Source organism: Periplaneta americana, chromosome 2 (genome assembly GCF_040183065.1).
Source record: "Periplaneta americana isolate PAMFEO1 chromosome 2, P.americana_PAMFEO1_priV1, whole genome shotgun sequence".
Lineage (NCBI taxonomy): Eukaryota > Metazoa > Arthropoda > Insecta > Blattodea > Blattidae > Periplaneta > Periplaneta americana.
This window is the reverse complement of record NC_091118.1, coordinates 165502510-165524972: the sequence shown is the minus strand read 5'-3', so window position 1 is coordinate 165524972 and position 22463 is coordinate 165502510. Positions and strand designations below refer to the sequence as shown.

Sequence of the window (22463 nt, the reverse complement as noted above, 5' to 3'; positions counted from 1 at the left end):
AAAATTCTGGAGCAACATTCTCTACTTTGCTTTCTCTGATTTCCATCTATTTGGGAAACTGAAGAAACATCTTTCAAGGAAACTATTTTCATCTGACAAAAAAGTGACAAGTGAGACCATCTCACATGAATGACAATTTTTTTTAATATAGGGTGCATTTAGAAGCTAGTATCATGTAAAGATTAATCCTTAAGAGTTGGCTTAGATTAAAAAAATATATACTAAGAAATAGGCTTTATTTTGATACATAATAAGAATTAAGAATACATTTTCATTTGATTATGCGAAGTATACCCTTCTCTTGGAACTGTGTTCGTATATTCTCTTTAGAGTACCCATTTTCCATTTCTAAAGAAACTACAGTTGCTAAACTTTACTTGCATTGATGTACAAAAATGAGAATAAATTCATGCCATTGTTTACAAACTGAACTCCCTTAGGACTTGCAGTCTTTCTCTGAATACTCCTGGGCTTATGTGCTAAAAATGGTAACAAAAGAAATACAGCTATTCGGGAAATGAAAATATTTGACCTGAATGACAAGACAGAATAAAATAAATTTGGGTACATGAAATACAACAAATGAAAATTTCATAGCTACCAGGAATAATTGTATAATCTCTAAAGAAATGGACTAAACAAATGCAGGTTGCTACAACGTCAAATTTATGTACAAAGGATGAGAAATTACGTGCAATTTAATATGAAAGAATAAACTTTACAGGATGTTTACAACTTAACTACGAAATAATGTAAAACTCTCAAATACATATTAAACTTCACAATATGAACAGACCAAACATTCCACATCCATGTAATGATATCTTCTGGCTCTCCATTGACAGTCAACTGACCTTTGCTGAGCCAGAACAATTTACAAGATAACTTGTTGACTATGGATAACACATTCCATTTCCAACTACAGACTGTTTTGACAATAGGGTAGGTCAGCATAAACTATGCTTTGCTCATGTCTTTTTAGTTATATCATCTTTGTTGACGTCTGGTCCATACATATTGTAAATGAGTTATAAATGAAAAATTGTGTATAAAAGAAAGCCATAAAAACAACACATGAGTTGCTACATGCTACAAGCACACAATCCCTTGGAAATTTGTAAACATTCGAAATAAACTATTAAGTTCATGTTGTTCTACATGCTACTATGCTAACCCCTCTCCATTACAATACTACACAATTTTTGTCACACTGTGTTTAATAAAAAGAATTTGAATAAATGAAGAACAATATGTCTTTGTAAATATCACAAATAAAGAACATATGAAGCTCAAAGATTATGAACACTTTATATACCAAACCAAATGAAGGGTACAGGGAAAGAACAAGCTTAGTCCACTTTAGCAAACTGTTCAGGAGAGCTATCTGAAGTCTGTCTTTAGCATATGCTTTCCTTGTAAGTCAAATCTAAAATCTATCATAGCACTTAGAATGTTCAGTTTATCACAGTGTTTTATTCATAGGATTAAACTACATGGAATCCTACTCCACAAAACATGTAGGCCTATAACTCAGTTTAAAAAAAAAAGTGGCTGTAGCTCGTTCTTTCCCTGTACCCTTCAAATGTTTTTAGATTCGCATTAAAGAATATTGTCTTTAAAATTAAAATACTAATAAACTTACCACTCCTTCACCTGTGCTAACCAAAACATCCATGGCATAGACCTCATGCGTTGCAAATTCGAACTTCTCATGTTCTTTCTTCTGTGCATCATTAGGGTTTTGAATTATAGTCTTCTCACCATCAATTTTGAACTGTTTTAATTGATGACTTAACATTCCTTCAATTGGCTTACACTTATATGCCTCACACACTTTCTGAACTGCATCTGTAACTGCGTATGTCTATAAAAGAGAGTTTAGACATAATTACAGTTTGTGTCACAGAATCCACTCCCAACTCACTTTACATAACAATTAAGTCTCTCTCTTATACAGAATTGTACATGCGTTACATTTTCTTATCATTTAGTTGTAAAATACGAATACATCAAAATAAGGTCAAAAACGAAATAATTTATTAAATACTCGTATTTAATGTAACAAAAAATAGAATATCACTAGTATATCCAACACTTGCACTTTCCATCTACTCAGAGACAGCATATTATAAATATATTTCCTTTGAAAACATTGTTCCAATAATGTAATATAAAATGCAAATAACATTTTAAAAATTCTTAATTAATTAGGGACGTAAACTTTTTCGCATTATCCAAAATTCTATTTCCTGATGTATTACTTTGTTTATACAGTGGTTCTTACTTAAGACACTTTCCAAGGGACTAGCACATATGAACTTCTTACAAGAGCAAACCAAAGGTTACAATGGAATTATAACCACCATAGAAACTGAATGAAATGTGCAATGAAAATTTGGGAACATCTAAAATGATACATCAGTGGGCATAACACAGAAGTATTATGGACTGTAATTCAGATCACAATATTTCCTGAACTGTTCGATCCAACCATTCAATGCGTTAAAGTCAATATTTAGTCTTAAAGCTATTCCCTCAGCTTCTTTTAGGTAATACTGGACCTGCACACCAGAAATATGCGTTTCATGTTTTTGACAAAACCATTTTAGAAGCACTGTTTCGATCTTCTCATATTTCTAAGTTTTTAACTTATTCCCTGCTTGATTTGATATTTCTACTTTGCTGTAAAATAGAATTTTTTTTTACCAAGGCACCAGGTTGTCATTTGACATTTCTGGTCTCCCTTGGCAATGGCTTATTTGTAACCCAATTCTGAGGTTGAGACACCTGGAAGGTGGAGTTACGCTGCCCTGATGATATGATAGGATGATTATGAAGTGCCAGAAGAGTTCTTAAACCTAAGCCTAACCTAATTTCCAGACCATGGACGAACACGGGAACATTCCCCTTTAAGGAAAAATTCCTATGTTCTAACTGGGAATCGAACCCGGGTCCTCATGAACTGTAGTTAGAAGCTCTGACCACTAGCCCATGAGGCTGGTCACAACAATTATTGAAGTTAAAATTGGTATACCTAATTTATTTGCTAACAATGTGTGTTACATGTAGCCAACTTTCCACTTCACTGGTAACATTTATTTCTTCAGCAATTGATAATGCCCTTCATTTTATGTAAACTTTTGCCACCATGATTCAGTATTTCACTAATCACTTTTATAGTTAAGGGTCATTCCATTGTAACAAACGTTACACTTTTACATGGATTTGAACATTTGACATTTTTCTGCAGTCAACTGTATACAAGAGCAATGCTTTGGAACACACCTGGTAATAGAGGATAGTGTGAACATTATATAGTACCAAAAATATAATATTGTGATGGTGCATGTTCTTGGGTTTACAATTCGAAAAAATGTAACAAACATTACATCAAAGGACATGGATTCTTAAGTTGTGAAAGACTGTTGTGATTCTCTGTTCTTACAATATTTTATGTCTGATAAAAAAAATACAGCTTGAATCTAGGAAGATTACAGAACTAAATGACATAAACGTTTTTAATTCTACAGATGTATGTTACTTGAAAATAATTAAAAACTTAGAGTAACAAACATTACAACAGTGTAACAAACGTTACAAAGTCAGAATTGAACAGTTTGTAAAGAACATCCTAGTGATAATTTGAAAAAAAGGTAAGTTTTGAGAGTACAATAACATTCTTACTCAACTAGCACAGTAAAATTTGTGTTGAAAATAAATTTTCCCCTAACTTCATTAGGTTTAGGCAATGTGCTTAAAACCAGGTCTGGGGATATTTCATCTATATCGTCATTTGTTGGGTACACAAAGTAAGTGTTCTTTCCTTCTCTTCTTCTCATGAACTGTACACTACACATATTACTCACATAATTGAGAAGGATTATATGTCCGACATAATATTGTCCAGTTTATGGGTAATGAACCAATATGTAGTCACCAACTGATAGTTTTGAAAATTTTGAATTCATGGCATGATCAATGGAATGAGTAGATTTCATAGGACTGCTTGTTTCTTCCTGCGTTTCTTTTATTTTATGTTTCTTAAATGGTTCAACATCTCCAGTATTTGAGAAGAGCCCAACTGTGTTTGGTGCAGCAATTTTCACACATCGGGCTTGTTGGATTCCTACCACTGGCAATGCACTTTTACATTCTTCTACATATTTTGCAGCAACTGAGTAAATTTTACCAGCAGGGTCATAAAAACAATGTATGTTGTAAATGTTAGATTTTGTGATGTCATAAAATTGCTCAGCATTTTGCACGATAGCATTTCCTTGTAAAACTCGCTTCCATACACTGCGTTTAAGGGTAGCTCCAACACCATTGTGTGGGTTCTTACCATGGTAAGACTCGTTATAGTTCCACTCAACATTACATCCTAGAATTTTGGGTAATGTGCACAAGTATGATATTGCCTTTCGGTTTTTAAAATGTTGTGCAGCACCATCAGTCCACAGATAAACTGAAGTTATAGAGACTGCTTTAATGTAGACAGGTAGTTTAGTAGGATTTCATTGAAAGCAGAAACTTCAGCAGTGCCATGACTCTGTGTATCACTAATGACTGCTAAACATATTGTTGTGACATCATCAGTAGAAGATTTTCGGAAATAGCAAACTGCAGTATAGATTGTCGTTGATGTTTCAGCTGATGTGTGTGTCCAGTGTGCTGCCATAACTTCATTCTGAAATTTTGCTACATAATTCTCAGCAAAATCTGTTAGGAGAATCAGCTGTCCTGGTTGTAGTGATGATTTTTGATTCTGCTGTTCCTTCCATTGCCTTCTTTTATTGTATATGTGATTAGATAGTTGAGTTAGCTGATTCTTGAAATAAGTGGAGAATTCATTTATAGACATATCTTTTTGAACCAGATGTCCACTTTCCCATTGCTTGGTGTGAACCTCATCACAGTCATCATCAATTTTTGTAATCAGCGTGGATTCAATATCTTCACATTCTTGGCAACTTCTTTTCTTACAGTTCTTATTTTCAGTTTGACAAGCTGTTTCTTTCAGAAGCTCCTGGATGGTTTATGATTTTTGGTTTTTCACTTGTTTTCCAGGGCGCTGCTGAAATCATTAACTGCGTATTTTCACAGTAAGGGCAGCAGCACATTATCTGATCCTTATCAGAGACCAACCTGACATGTTTCGGTCGCATTTCACAAAATTTTTAAAGACCAATCTTTACATTTGGATTCTGCTCTTGAAAAAGTGTGTATACTTCACGCAGATGATACATAAGCAGCCATTTTTTTTGTATATATTCTTTCTTTCCATCCTCACGTATTATAATAAAATCTTTTTCTCCAGGGAGTTGGCTGGAAACATCGTCACATTCATAAAAATCCTTCACCATTTGCATAGTATCTGCAGTAATAGACAATGTAGAAGATGTGGAATGTTTTGCTGGCTGTACTAATAGATTAAATGATTTGGCAAGCTTTCTTACTACGGCTGTTTGTTTTCGAGGGCTCCTTGGAAGGTTTCTTTGTGCTCTTTTTATAGCCTTTCCAAAAGAATTTGCACTCTTATAAGGAGGACTTCCTGAAGAACAGTCTTTCAAAATACATGAACTTAAAACTCTTGCTTTTTGTCTTCTACGATATTCTTGTACTCGCTTCCTAGTGGCTTCTCTTTCTGCAGATTTTTCCGATTTTGATTTTGGCTTTTTCCTAAGTTTCCTCATAATATTACGACACTTTTCTAGTCTCTCTTGAGTTTTTTCTGTGTCCATTCTAGCTCTGTACGCACGCATTCTCTCAGCAACAGATTTTGGAGTTTTTTTCATACTGAAATGCATATATGGCCTGTCAAACATGAAAACATACCAAAACACATCTTATTTTAAATATAGGCCTACCAAACATAGGCCATTAATCGATAATTTCATGTATTACATCTGATTATCTTATTATTTTTTATGTAACAAACGTTACCACATTGATATGTAACGTTTGTTACTATTTAATGTAACGTTTGTTACACAGAATTTATATAATTATTGTTTGAAAAATCAGAATGTCTAGTATTTATGTAGCTTACATGAGGAAGTAAGAAAGTACAAAGTTTCATTCTAAAATAGAAAACAGTTTTCTAATTATGAAATAAAATTAATATTTTTGTAACAAACGTTACATAACATAATATTTCTTTTAACAGTGGATAACTACTTTAATAGATTATATTTCCACTCATTGTTACTACATACAGGCACTGAAACAATTACTTTCAAAGGTAATATAGCACTAACTTCATGGAACTTAATATTCTGATAGCTATGTCCTAAAATCAAATGACGTAATCTTACCAGAATCCCTCTGTAGCAGCCATGTCGACTTTGCTTGTCGGGAACAAACAAATTATGGCGCCAAAATTAAAATTACACCGTGCTGTATGAAGTCAATGTATTGGAGAACTTTTTAATGCAAAAGAACAGTTTCTTCAATTAAATATAAAATTTTGTCTTTATGTCCCTCATCTCGTGGAATGACCCAGAACTCAAATTTACTTACGTGAACAAGTGACCACAAAAGAAAAGATACAATATTAGGTTCATTCTCTGAAAATTGCCTTTCTCATGCGAGAAATGGTTTTAAATGAGAAACATACTATATATACACAAATACTCTGTGCATATTTTTTCCGGAATCTAGCGAAGAAAAACTGAGGTGCGCGCATTATTTGAAATAAGGTTGGTACTGCTTCACCTCAAACACTGGATCCTCTATGGGAAGATGGCGATGACAACAATGATTCTTCTGCTAGTGATGATGAACAGAGGTAAGGGAGCATGTAACTATTGACTTTAACATTTTATTGCACATATTAACATTAAATTGACAAAAATTGCAGTTCGGATTTTTTTTTGCTATTGTTAAGTAGAGTCCCGGATGCTCTACAACATGTGAAGATTATGGCACAATTCTTAAAACAAAGTGATATTTTAGTCAGTTTTGGAGTACATCATTATATAGGATTAATTTTTTGTAAAAAAAAAACAGAAATTACAGCCTTCCTTTTTCTCTCCTAAAATTAGGGTGTGCAGATTATTCGATGACACAGAGTATTCGCATATATACTGTATTAAAAAGAAATCAAAACACTTCTTATCCTCACGGAGCTAGTTTCGGTACCAAACAATTTCAACATTTCTGGCGGGAAAACATTTTAAATAGAATCTTATTATGTGGAACCTCATGTTCCCCCAATACATCATACATTATTTTTTTTTATTGCAACTTAACACTTTGTATGGCATATTAAACAGTATTGTGGTGAATTATTTATTTTTTATTCAAAGCCATTTGTAAAAATTTCGATCTGAAACCTCTGGGAAGTTCAAACTTACGAGTATATTTTAATGTTTTTATTATCTTTTCAAAGGGTGGCTAAAATTTCCTTTTTCTTTTCCTCCCATTTAGATTAAATAAAATTTAAGACTACTGCTGTTCAAATTGGAGAGATTCTACTGTAGTCAATTTCTTCTTTCTTTCCAGTTCAACAGCCTTCTTAGGTTCTCTCCTGTGCTTCCCTTTTCCAACAGCTTACTCGGAAAGACTTAAGATCTTTTTCTACTTCATCTAACCATCTTATTGCTGATCTTCCTACTCTTCTTGTTAGATAAAGTGGATCTTGACCTTTTTACATGGGTTATTGTCTTCAGACCCATACAGATGTCCTAGCCATCTCAGCCTGTTGGCCTTTATCACTTTAATTATATTTGGTTCTTTATACAAATTGTATAATTCAGTGTTATATCTGATTCTCCAGATACCTCTTTCATTCACAGGCTCATATCTTCCTTAATACTTTTTTATCGAATATCATTAACCTTTCTATATTTTCTTTATTTAAGGTCCAACTTTCTGATCCGTATAATAGAACAGGTCTTACTAAAGTTTTAGATAACTTACATTTTGCTTTTATGCTAAGAAAACGGGACAAACTGTTTCTTTAGCCCACAGTAGCGTTTATTAGCTATTTTTATTTTTGCATTTATTTCCATTGTTATATTATTATCATCTGTTATAAGAGTTCCAAGATATTTTAAATTGTGTAACATTTTCAAATTTGTAATTATCAATTGTGACAGACATTCCCTTTGTGTGTATGTTATTTGTTTTTATAGGTATTTTATTTTATCTTCTTTGATTGTAAGTCCCATCTTCTTAGCTGCCTTATCTAATTTACCAAATGCTTCTCTAACAACTCGTAGTTAATTTACACACACCAAATTTGAATGCTACTCACTGGCAGACAATACTCACTTCATTTCCTGGTTTTAAGAGACGCAGTGCTGCCTGAGAAGCAAAATGTGCTGCAAGCACAACATCTGCTCGACGATCAGTCACCTTAGCTTCACTTGTAGCTCCAAGTACTATGGTATGGGCCACTACTGCTATGAAGCCGTCCACATGTGCACCCAAATCTCTGTCATAAGAACATCATCAAGATTTGATTTAATAAAATTTGTAATTTCATGCATTAGAAAACTAAATTGGATCTCTCAGTATGAAATATGAACTTAATAAAATATCACTGATGATTTATATTAATACACGCAGTAAGACATAATGTTTCATTCATAAAGCCACATTATTTTTATACATAAAGAAATTAGTGTTTTATGCACGGTGTTCTATTGCTGCCAGACCCTCCTCAGACACCAATATAATATCTCTACCAGGCAAAGTTGAATGGACTTAATAATATGTTCAATTGATTCTTCAGTGCATTGCATTTACATTTAAAGTTGTATTATGAATGAAGCCTTAATTAAATAAAGTTTATGTTGATATGAAAGCTAGGAATATTTTCACTTAATGCAATTATTCACAACATGTTCATGTAGCAACATAACATTATAAAGTTGGTAGTTCCAAGCTTGGAGTTTAAGTCTGAGTGAAAGTGAGTAAGTCGATCACAAGACAGGAGTTATTAGGTAATGAAAGATCGAAAGCTGACTAAAACACAGAATAGATCTATCACCGTATTTTCCAGCATGTTCTCTGTCTTTAAAGGGATCTGCAAGGATCACAACATCACTGCAAAGCCTGCTTACATTACCAGATTTATCACTCAAACTCCATGGCAGAAAAAAACTCGACAACTCACAATCAGTTTCATTAATTGATAACACCACTTAGAAATTATTAACACTGGTTATTCCTTTCTTTTTCCAGCATCCATTACATGCCTTTAGTCCAAGGCATAGCACCTTAGACCACGTGGTCAAGGTGTGCGACAAAGTGTTCTCTTACATGTCATAAATGTACATGTGTCTCCCAGCTTTCATCTCAGAGAAAGCTGTGTTGATGTCTCAAAAAGGCAAATTGCATGTTTGCATACATTATTATGACAACAATAAAGGTCCCACTTTAAGATATATCCATTACCAGCTACTTACACTTTCACCATATCTTCATCTTTTAATGTATAGTCTGCCTCACTAGGTACAGGTGAAAAGTGACAAATGCAATTATTCACAGACACACAAGTTGGAAACGCAATACCTGAAAAGAAGAAGCTAATTTACTATTCAATGATTACGCATCCAAACGTTATCAACTAGTAATTATTTGTAAAATATGAAATTTCAAGAAGACACATACTTTAAAAATTCGTAAAATGGCTTCCTTATTGAGATAGTGGGCATTATGTCTTCAAGATGAGAACTTACATAACATAATCTTAACCAACAATCGCTGTTATCAATATAATAGGTAATAGAAACTGTGTTCACATTTCATAACTTTACAAACCATACCATCATACCTAAATAACCATATTTCAATGATCCAGAAAATAAAATAAATAAATAAATCTAGACAGTAAAGATACAGTCTTAAAATTTTATGAAGTAATGGCAGTAGCAGTGCTGCTATATGGCTCAGAAACTTGGACCCTAACAAAATGAAGAAAGGAGAACTGACAACAGAAAAGTTATGATCCTTGACTGGATATTTTATATATATATATATATATATATATATATATATATATATATATATATATATATATAAAGACAAAATACGTAAAGAACTGAGTATTATATACAATAAATAGAACATAATAGATCCAAGTGGCACAAGAATTTACAAAGAATGAAAGACTACAGTATACCACTTCAAGCTTGTAGATATATACACAAACAGGAAGCCACAATGTAGGTAACCGTGCAGTCGATGAAGAATCATACACGAATTTGTTAGGTATATACAGAAATGTCTGAATGTAGTCTATGAATGATGCCACCCATTCAATAATATACATATGCTATATACGTATACAGCGAGTCAAATCTAAGTTACAGACATTCTTAGCAAACCACAAGGGTGATATTTGATGGGCAGAACATTGTTTTTTCTCAGCTTCTTGTTTGCATTAAGCCTGGAAAAAGACAGAAAGCATGAGTTTTCCTCATCAGTTGCTGCACAAAGCTAGCAACACAATTCACTGACATTTTACATAGTCAATCTCAGTTGTCTCATGGCTAACGAGAAAGATAGGCTACGGCGCGACGTCACATTCTTTGTCATAACATGGCCAACGTTGAACAAGTTTATATATAAATGCACATTTAACATGAGTTTAATATAGCAATTCCTTTGTTTTTTAGAACTTTGAACATATATTTATATTAGGCGATAGTCAAGATGGCCATGACTAGACCATGATAACCACGTGACTCCAATTTGTGCTGTAGCCACACAGCTGTCTGAACTGTACTGAAAAAAAAAAATATATATATATTTTTTTTTAAATATGGTTAAATACACGGTATACAGTAGCAATGCATTTTCCTCGTTGGAACATAGCTACTGAAGAAGGATGTTCACAAAATGCTCTGAATCAATTGTTTTATTAAAAATATATGGGCCCAACCATTCTTCGTGCACCAACTCCACATCACAGTCAAAGGTGTCTTAGGGTCAGTGCAGTGAGTTAGGTGAAAGTAAAATGTGTGCGGCAAATAATAAATGCTAAAATATATGTGTGCATGTATGACAAATGTAAATCTGATTTATTTGTGTATGTATGTATATATATATATATATAAAGATCCAGTGAATGTGGGTAGTCCTGGAGACAGAGTGCCTTGAAATCAGAAGGTCTTAGGTTCGATCTCCTGAGATTGGCAATCCTAACTGAATTTTTCGTGATCTCCCAGAATCATACTAGACAAACATATGGATTGTTCCTTAAAATATGGCCAAGACAGCAAAGTTTTCTATTTAGAATTGCCAAGTATTTAGATCTATAGCCTATTTTTATTCCTACATGTATCTTTTCGTTATATGCAGGGAAAGGATTTATATGTAAATACATATTTACTTATAAAGCTAATATAATTTATATTTTGCATTATCTTTATGTTTCACAGTGTGTAGGGTTGAAAAATCCTACTTTTATTTTCCATATTTTTCCATATTTTAGAGTTTAGTACATATTTTCGTTAATTTCCATATATTTTCCATATTTCATATAAAACAGTCCATATTATATTAGGTTTAACAATAAAACAAAACAAAATTCCATTAACTTTTAAAAATACATTTCAACAATAGAGATTTAAACACATGTTCAGTAATCCCTTTAACATCAGAGTTATTTGAAAATTAGCAGTCCTATCAACAATGGGAAAGTAAGTTACAAAACTGTATTAATTTAATTTAAAATTTTTAACAGACTTCAGTTGTGCAGCTCAACAGTTAAATGCCAGTCAGAGTACACATAGGTTCAGTTTTGTAAATCATACTATAAAGACGGTAAATATGCCAAAAGTACGTCATTCAGTCAATTTAAAATCAAAACTAACAAGTTACATTTCAGAATTTAAAGAAGATGGTTTATCAACTGACAATAAAATATTATTTTGTAATTTGTGTCAGTGTGCAGTATCATCTACACAAAAGTTCCTGGTGCAACAACACATTACAACTAGTAAACATCAGGCCAACAAACAACTAAATTCCAAGCAGAGACAATTGTTTTTAACACAACCAACAACATCGAATGTAAGATCTGAGTTTAACATCGACCTGTGCCGTTCTCTCATCTCTGCTGATATTCCTCTCTACAAACTAAAGAATAAGGTCTTCAGGGAATTCCTTGAAAAATATACTCAACATACAATCCCGGATGAGTCAACACTTAGGAAGACGTATGCTCCATCCATCTACGATGAGACAATACAGAAGATAAGAGATGAAATTAAAGATAGTTCAATTTGGGTTTCCATTGATGAGACTCCCGACAAAGAAGGTAGACTTGTTGGTAATGTAGTTATCGGTTTGTTAAGTGAACAATATTCTGAACGAATTCTTTTACATTGTGATGTTCTAGAAAAGTGCAATAACAAAACTATAGTTAAACTGTTCAACGAAGCTATGGGTATCCTGTGGCCAAAGGGTATTATGTACGATAATGTGTTATTCTTTATTAGCGATGCTGCCCCTTATATGGTCAAAGCTGGACAAGCATTATCTGTTGTATATCCTAAATTGACTCATTTTACTTGTGTGGCGCATGCATTTCATCGTGTGGCAGAAGTGGTCAGAGACAATTTCCCTAAAGTAGATTTGTTGATTTCATCAGTGAAAAAAGTATTTCTCAAAGCTCCCAGTAGAGTTAACGTGTTGAAAGAAATGTACCCTGAAATTCCATTGCCACCAAAGCCAATTTTAACTAGATGGGGTACATGGCTAGAAGCAGTTGAATATTATGCCGAACATATAGACTCTATTAACAATGTTCTCCTTGCATTGGACTCTGAAGATGCAGTCTCAATTGATACTGCGAAAACAGTTACCTGTGACATAAGTGTGAAGAATGACTTAGCTCACATTCAGCATACATTTTCATGCATCATAAAAACGCTCAAAAGTCTCCAAAATAGGCACCTTTCACTATCTGAAAGTTTTGAAATTATAAATAGTACTGTGGAACAACTGAATCGTGGTAGAGGTAAAGTTGCAGATGCAGTAAGAGCTAAGGTGGACACTGTACTTTCAAAAAACCCTGGATATGAAGAACTACAAAAGGTTGTTGCTGTGATGAGTGGTGAATCAACAGTGAAGATTAACTTGGACTTATCCCCAGCAGACATTGTGAAATTGAATTATGTACCAGTTACTTCTTGTGACGTCGAACGCTCTTTTAGTCAGTATAAATCTATCCTCAGAGACAATAGAAGAAGATTCACTTTTCAGCACTTGAAAGAAATGTTTGTAACCTATTGTTATGGTAACAGACAATAAAAATTGTGTTTTGTTGAAACTACATTGGAAGATAAGGTACGTCCATTATATTTTTTGTTTAGTTTGATTAAAATGTACCAATATTTAACGTACATAGTCATTTTTTTATAATTTTAAGTCCATATTTAATTCCATATTTTGGTAAAAATCCATATTTAATTCCATATTTTGGTAAAAATAACTACATATATATTTACATATTTCATATATTTTTAGTCCATATAAATCCGTTCCCTGGTTATATGTAACTGCCACTGGGTGAAAACCCACTCATAGTTAATAAACAATCATTCATACATATTATATAGTGGAACTTCATGAGAAAATGTGCATTTCCAGTATCTCGATACCGAGTATTCTAGGCATTCACACAGCCACTTAGGTGAAACCGAGTTTTATTAATGAAAAAGAAAAAAAAAGAAGAAGCATTGGACCAATAATTGTGAATTTATTGTAACATCCAACAAGAAAACTGTGTGAACATTACAGGATCATTTAGATTCAATTTATGAGCCCTGACACTTTATAGGGATATAACTTAAAAAAAAAACGCAAACCCCTTACCATCAGAACGTTTCAAGGTTGAGCAACCTCTGAAAAACACAGTCGAAATGTGTGTAAACATAACTAGTAAAATTTATTTTTTAGTAGATACTCGTATGTTTCAATGAGGAAAATGCATTGCTGTGCTGTGTATCTAACCATGGTTAAAAATACGTATTTCTCAATACAGTTCAGATGAATGAAATTAATGTGACATGCCAGCAAAATTCTGTTGTTTAGTGCAACAACTAATAAGGACTCAAAAACAAACAAGAGGTCAGGAAAACCCAACACGCAGCCTGTAAAATATCAACTTCATAACTTGGTAAGAATGTTGGTAACTTAGGTTTGACTTACTCTCTAGTTGTACGGTATGTTTGTAAACAAAATAATTGTGAAGCTTCTACATTAATGAGTGAAGGTAGGTACAAGAGTGACTTGTAGATATGAAACAGCAAAGTTCGTTTGATATGAACAAAGATAAGGCATTTTCCTATTTTCTGTTCACTATGACTTCTATTACATTACATCTCTGACGTACTTAGAATTCTTGAATGTCAAAAGAGGAACGAAACAATTTTAATAGGATTTTAAGCACCTTGTAGCCTCGCATGAACTTAGTCCTCTAATAGCCTAACAAAAAATTACAGGAGATCAAGTCTTTTAGTTCATAAGAATTCCGAATTCACCTGAATATTCTCTTTATCATGAAACTCTGGATCTAAACTCTGTCGTCAATATCATGCATGAACACATTCAAATTCTGGTGTACTGTTAGCCAAATGGCTAGAGCATCGGCTTTCCACACTGGTAACCTGGGTTCGAATCCTGGCAATTCCAACTGGAATTTGTAATGGACATAGACTGTGTTTGGTGGTAGGTTTTTACAGGGTACTCCCTTTTCTAATACCAGCATTCCACCATTGCTCCATTAATCATAATAATATGCCATTACGTAGTTCACCTCTTTTGGTGCTCCAAAGACAATGCCTTCATAGCAACTGAAACAACTACAAGTTTCAGAGCATTGTCCAATAGATGGGAAGATGGGGACACTTCAGTGAATGATGCAAGTCAGTCCCTGTCATTAGTTAAAATAAAAAATTCAAATCCCCTTCTCCTTATTTTTTTTTAAGTCATAAAATTCTCGCAATCAGAACTGCACATACTATACACAGATATGGAAGGCTGATACAATTTCAACCCTTACTGATACAGTAATCTAGGAAGTGAAATCTGATTACAAAGTTGCATCAGTGCTGCAAGTAAATAAGCTTATTACTGAGAATCATGCACTTTTGGTATTTTCAGTCTATACCTTTTCAACTAGCGCTATTTCTTGTAATAAAAAAATGCACTTCACCCCCACATTAGGCCGTAGCTTGTCAGCAGTCAACAACAGGATGGGAGGATAAAAAAAAAAAAAAAGACCGCAACATGATGCTCTGTTATACGTCATTTGTCATCGAACATACAATTTAATAAAACCTGCCACTCTTATTTCTATGAAACATAAAATACAGTAGCTGAGCATTGTTTTTAATCACTCAAACTACTATAGGCTCAGGATTAATTTACTGTAAAACTGAAAGTGAAAATTACACAACTGTTATACAATATATACACCAAATTTTTTAAAGCTTTACATCCAAATCCACAATATGGTATACCGGTCCATGCTATATCGGGTTTTCACTGTATTTTATGGGGTAATAGTATGGACTATTCTGAGTAAAAAAAAAAAAAAAAGTTCATATAAATATGTGTCCAATTTCTGATGGGTGTAAGATACAGCTGTTTGAATGTTATCCATAACAAGAGTTTAAAAAGTGGCAAAAAGGAAAGACGAACAATTAATGATTACATGACACCAATACATTTCAACAGTTCAAAGTAATGATTAAAAAATAATTCAATGCACTTCTCCGCTCTATTGACAACAGTAAATGTTGCTCTTCTGAGGTTGTCCTGTCATTCTTTTATGAGGGCAGCACTACTCATAATTAACCTCTTGTGTTTACTTTGTTTTTGCACACTTTGCCTTTCATTCACCCTTACACACCCAAACAAAACCAGACAGGAGTAAGATCTGGAAACCTTAGTGGCCAATGCACATTGTGGTAAGAGCACAACTGCATTCACATGTTATTCATTGATGAGTGCTTGTCATCTGTTTCATACTTGAATGCGCATTGGATATGTAAGGGTAACTACAAACAGTTGTTTCTTTATATCAGGTAGTCTTAGAAGAGTGACACATACTATTCCTTTGTATGTACTCATTTGTCGTTCTTCATAATATTTGTAAAGGGCCCCATACACGCAAAGTCTTATCTGGAGGTAGAATAGAGTGTTTTATTTTCGCTGGCAGAGTTAAGGCTATAAGGCTTCTCTTTCACTCGTCAGCCTCAATCAATACAATAGTGACATACATATTTAAATTATGAATATTTACAATACACTAAAGATTCTCCAGCAATAATCAGTTAAATTTTAAGATCTAGTACATGTTTATTTAATTTGAGATAAAGTGTATACGAAAAAGTAATAATTCATGAGCTAATGTAATTCAATTCTGTCTATATGTAACATGTAAAGAATTATAATTAAGCTGAGATAGCTAGTTGGTTAGATGATGAGAATTTAATAGTATTTTACTAGAACTATGTTATAGGGAGCAAAATATAAATCTAAAATAAGCTTATATTGATATAATGAGAATAATATTAATATCTGTGCAAACCTAAATCCAGAGGCAAGTCTCCTACTGTATGGGCGAAAAGTATCAAGACTTTTGGACGTGAGACAAGCCTTCAGACTTCTGCAACTGCTTGAATTTTTCCAACTGTTGTGCTCACCAAATTAAGCAGTAGAAAAAGTAAACATACAAACAAACGATACCGCATGCATCTGGTTGAGATTTCATTGTTTCATTTTCCAGTTGTCTGCAGTGAAATGACAGCAAGCTATGAAAGTTCAGATTTAAGGAACTATTTTCATGCTTATGGAAAATCAAAAGTAAAAAATATTCCAATGAAATGCTGTTTGTGTGCGATCCATGTTCGATTATAAGTTATAACAAAGAAACTACAAATTTACTATTTCGGAATGGCACTATGGAATTGCGAGCAAATGACCGCAGAACCATGGAGGAATAGCATTTTTCGAGTGATCACATTTTTCCATGGGAAATAATTGACTTCAACGACCTCTTACGACTTCTTGATGAACTATAAGTCTAGGAGGTAAGTTTGAGCATGTATGGGCAGTCATCCAATTCAAACATACTTCCTGGAGATAAGTTTGTACAGACTTACCTCCAGTTAAGTCTTTGCATGTATGGGGCTCTTAAGGCTTGTAACATTCAAACAGCCACTGAAAATTGGAAACATATTTTATATGGCTTTTTATTACTGAGAACAGTCCATACTACCACTCCTCCCCCTAAAATATTTAGAGCCTACAATTCCTCCTTAATCACTTTATATATAAAACATATTTTAACATTAGGTACTGGGTGATTCACTAACAGCTTTCCCCTAACATGTAATACTGGACTCATTTCGCTGGCATTATGACTTCTTTCAGATACTACATAACCACATCAGTTGAAAAAGCGTTGTAAAATAAACCATTTAAAAACAAATTAGCATATCATGTCAGTACTAAATGTAACACTAGGTTTTAGATGACGAACAAATGTCATACTTTTTACAGGTAAATACTAAATGACGTGCATTAATAATTCGTGACAGGAAAAGATATGGCTCCAGGAAGTGACATGTAGAAGGAAAAATAAGAGGAAATTTCTACGGTGAAATTTAAGGGAAATCGTTAGTCACAAATGTCTGATTGAAGACTACAATACATCTCTGTAACTGAATAAGTCTTCGGAGACTGTGATGAGTTTTCAATCAAATTCTGCTTCTCAATGTCAACACTTTTCTTACTGTCAAGTCACAGTAGACCTCTACTAGGAATGATTCCCTGTGAAAAGAGCGTTGGCAGTATAAATCCGATAAATAGGCTATATAGTTTTGGAAAAATTTTTAGAATATAATCAAATATAGCTTATCGTTCATATACATCAAAGTTAAATGTTACTTAACCTGTTAAACAAAACCAAATAGCCTATTGGATCTTGAAAAGAAATAATGTCAACAAACACAAGACTTAGCCAAGTATGGAATCAGATTGTATCAAAACAAACACTTATTACAGTTTGTCTTTATTTTGTATCATAGTATAACTTAATTAGTACATAGGCTACTATCTGTCAACAAATGCAGTAAATGCGTAGAATGCGAATAGGACAATCCAAATGAGTAGGTATAGCAAAAATCGGATAAACTCCAGAACATGGATTGCACCCTTCCTCTCTTACTTCAAAATTCCGACCTTGTGCACACATAATTTGGTAGGTGCAATCCATGTTCTAAAATTTTCCCCAAAAATCTAACCCATCACGGATAAATTTCAGAATACAGATACCGTCCTTTCCCTTTTACTCCAAAACTTCAACCTTGTGCATACAAAATAATTGGTACTGAAAAGTGCCTTTTCGTATACATGATGATCCACATTCGACAAACAGAGACATCTGCTGTTTTTTTAGTATTCTAAGATTTTTGTTGTCAGTGAGGTATCAGTATACTGAAATTTTCCCTAAATTGTTTTACATACACAAATAATACATCTAACAGTAAAACATTACCTTTCTTTAATTCTTTTTCTTTCTTGAAGACTTTTGATGTTTCTTCGGCCAATAAGCTGTCTCCAAACTCACATATTTCACGTACCGAGGCTCCAACAACACACTTATCTATTACTTGCTTCAAAACTCCTGAAAATATATAAATGAAAATGTATGCAAGCACTTCCAAAGTTATTACAGTACAACATGCACTTCATTCCTACGATTTTCTACTGGATTTCAAACCCAAGAAAATATGTCCATTTATTACGTTTGTCGTACAACATGCAATAATGGTGGTATCATTTACAAAAACTTCAAGATATAATAAAATTCTCTCAATATAATTTGTCTGCCCACATGGCATTTGCCCACTCAAATCCGGTCAAGGCATTCCATATGGGCCCTATTTATAACACTATTATAGAAATCCTACTGACACATTAAATGTACTTATTTGATTACTTGTGTTGTCTATATTATAATACTCACGATTTACTATGTCGCCAGCCATTTTATACTTGGTGACAACCAAATCTTCGGCAATAGTTTTTTCCGATTCCTCCTTGTCCGCCATCTCTTCGGTGATCTGTAAAGTCACGTGACACCACAGAAGCGGGAAGTCAATGGTGTTTATATATAAAATGGACGCATGGAACGATATCAGAAGGCGCAATTGCAATGGCGCAAAATTTAATTACCTATTTAATATTGCAAATTATATTTATTACTTTCATTGCATTTAATTTAAAATCGTGTTTACATACAACAGTTAAATTTACTTTCAACATAATACAAATAATTTTCTTCTTGATCTCGATACTCTCTTACTATCTATGTAATGTTTGGTGCATTAAGAGCTAAGGTCAAAAATGATATGTATTTGAGAAATATACTTCGGATGTTAAAAATTCTATACTTAATGAATACTTTAAGGTGTACTGAAAATATACAAAATCGAGAGAGAATTAAACGAGTTATATAAATGGCACTGAAAAATAGATTGTACTTCAACTTAAATAAATGTAATTTAAAAAAACTAGGAAAAAAACTTATGTTACTTACAAGTACTCTGTGGCTGAGAAATTACTGAAAACGGCCGAAGTAGCTTACCATTGTAATTTTGAAACCCGTTAAAAAATAGTCAATGTTTTTTAAAAACTATTTTCAGAGTGAGTACATACCTAATAGTATCATGTCTGAAGTTACCATTGAACATGAGTCTAGTGCACCTTTTGGCATTAATGCTATTAGTGAAGAAGGTATTATAGTATTAGTGCAATTAAGAAACTTAGACTGAAGGAATCTGTAGCGTCAGACGAAAGCCCACTGTATATTAGGATACCGGTATAAAAAGATATAAAGAAATACTGGTTAAACCTTTATTACATACCGGTACTTACAACTTATCTCTCAACAATGGTTTTTTTCTGGTAGAAAATAGCCAAAGTAAGGATGGAGATAAAGAATTGGTTAATTATAGATCTGTATTAATATTGTCCATCTTTTCGAAACTTTTTGTATTTGTTACATATTATTTCTCAGTCAAAACAATTATTGGACAGACTGTAGGCCTATAGTTTTGTTGCGAGTAGATCAACTTCATTCAATTCTGTATGGTTTTGTGATTAGGGTACCGGTACGTAACTAAAAATATGGACATAGTTAATCCAGTTAATGTAATTTACACAAGGTTAAAGAAAGCATTTGATACTGTTGATCACTATTATATTGTTAAATAAGCTCTCCAAATCTGGGATTAGCAATTCTCTTATCAATATGTTTAAAAGTTATCTACTGGACTATAAACAGTATATTTTCTTCAACAAATGTCGATCTGAAGAATTTGCAGTAACATTGGGGTTTCCTTAAGGATCAAATATGAGACCACTTTTATTTCTATTACTTATAAATGACAGAAGTACCTAATTTCTCACGCCTTCTATTCTGTAGGTGAATTCATGACATTCAAAATGCTTCATGAATATTTCTGTGTTGATACTAAAACTTTGTGTTGTAGTAGTAGACTATATTGTAAAACTCTTTTGTATATATTTCAATCTAGATTGTGACTATAATGAAGACTTTATAGTACTATTAAGTTTTTTTTTTTCGTTTGACATGTTCCATATTCTACCTGTGAAGCGATGTACGAATACCATGGAATGTAAATAAATACAATACAATATAATATCTTGAACTGATGCTGAAACTGATTAGGAAGAGGAAAAGGAATTGGTTGGGTCACTGGCTGAGAAGAAACTGCCTACTAAAGGATGCACTAGAAGGAATGGAGAATGGGAGAAAAGAGTTTGGGGCAGAAGAAGATATCAGATGATAGACGACATTAAGATATATGGATCATATGAGGAGACAAAGAGGAAGGCAGAAAATAGGAAAGATTGGACAAAGCTGAGTTTGCAGTTAAAGACCTGCCCTTGGGTAGAAATGAAATGATTATGATGCAAACCATCGTATTATTATTACTTTCCCTCAACAGGGATTGCCTAGAAGACACAATAGGCCTATAACCATTCACAAAAGAAAATTTTACCACTGATTAACTTTATAACCCTTTACTATGTTAGGAAGTTACTATTTGAGGAAGTTATCTGGCTGACTAATTTCGAAGTGATGTTCTTAATTTTCCAAAGCCTAGTCGGTGATTACATAAATGTTAAAAATGTATATAGAACAATGAAGACTCAAGTCGAAACAGTCATTTAATACAATCAATGATCACATAAGTGTTAAAAGTGTACCGTATTATAGAACAATGAAGAAAATTTTAGTCTACATATTATATGGGTAGTTCTGTTATGAACAGTAAAACAACGTAAGAGAGAGAAAAAAGAAAGAAAATTAGAATATGTATAAAGATTTCTTAACAATGCAATTTAACCTTTTAATGCAAGTGAATATTCTCCATTTCTTACAATCTGTTCTTGCTATAACAAACTTAACAATATTGACATATTTCAGGAAAGAATCGTACTTCTAAGAGAAATAACATATTCTACCTCTTGATATAAAACACTTCATAATTATTTAAGTTTTTCCTATATTTATTACAATTAAATGTATATATTAATTTAAAACTAATTTTATTAGTACCGTACTATTACCGGTATGTAATTAAATTGTTCTGTGGTTGAAATAAATAAATAAAACTATACCTGCAACTAAATGGATGTTACAATGATTACCGTACAATGTATTTTTACTCACCAAGAAAATCCATTTTTCTTTATATCTTGGTGAAAAACTGTTAGGCAAATTTAATGTTTGAAAGGGCCTCATTTTCACAAGCTAAATTTAAATTTTATTTGAAATATATAATTTTAACATACATGATTTTAAATTATAATTTTGTATTTTGATGTACTGGTAGTTGTTTGGAATGTTATTTTAAAAAGCACAGAATAAAAATGTGTACGTAAAGAACAAAAGAATGCATAATTATTGCAACGATTATCAATATAATAAACTGCCAACAATATAGGCTAAACACTCATGCCAATGCCACAAATTGGTTCCTTACACTAAGTTCTGTTCACAAAATACAGCTGTAAGTTAAATTAATACAATTAAAAACCTTAACATGTTTTAAAAATGTATTAAAATAAGAGCCTCACAAGAAATTTAATGGTAGCAATAGTTAACATTAAATGGTACAAAGCAAACATGGAGTCATACAGTACTGTATATTCAGAGAGAACATTACTTTCGTCAAGATTCTAAAGTGACCTCTTCAGGGAAATGAAAATAAAAGATTTAGAAATGCTCTCCCCACTCTAAATCAAATATAAAATAGAAGGGATATTACCAAAACGCACCAAATATTGCATTGATAATACATTCGATGTCAGCATACGTAGTAAATATGCAAACATTAGGTAGTTGCTCATCACTAGGATCGCTAATATCGCCTCATTACAGGCAATGCAAAATAGAAAAGTCA

The 22463-nt window shown here is 32.9% G+C and overlaps 1 protein-coding gene across 1 annotated transcript in view; it reads right to left on the bottom strand.

Annotated features, from left to right (window-relative positions):
- LOC138694772 (proliferation-associated protein 2G4) overlaps positions 1–21817 on the bottom strand; it is a 35213-nt gene extending 13396 nt beyond the window's left edge. Inside the window, exons 1-6 of the mRNA XM_069818814.1 lie at positions 21731–21817; positions 18995–19091; positions 18524–18652; positions 9414–9519; positions 8275–8437; positions 1643–1864 (exon numbers count right to left, since the gene is read on the bottom strand). Of these exons, the coding sequence (XP_069674915.1) occupies positions 1643–1864; positions 8275–8437; positions 9414–9519; positions 18524–18652; positions 18995–19091; positions 21731–21802 (789 nt within the window). The 5' untranslated portion in view covers positions 21803–21817. The remainder of the gene's footprint in view (positions 1–1642; positions 1865–8274; positions 8438–9413; positions 9520–18523; positions 18653–18994; positions 19092–21730) is intronic.
- Between the last annotated feature and the right edge of the window lie 646 nt (positions 21818–22463).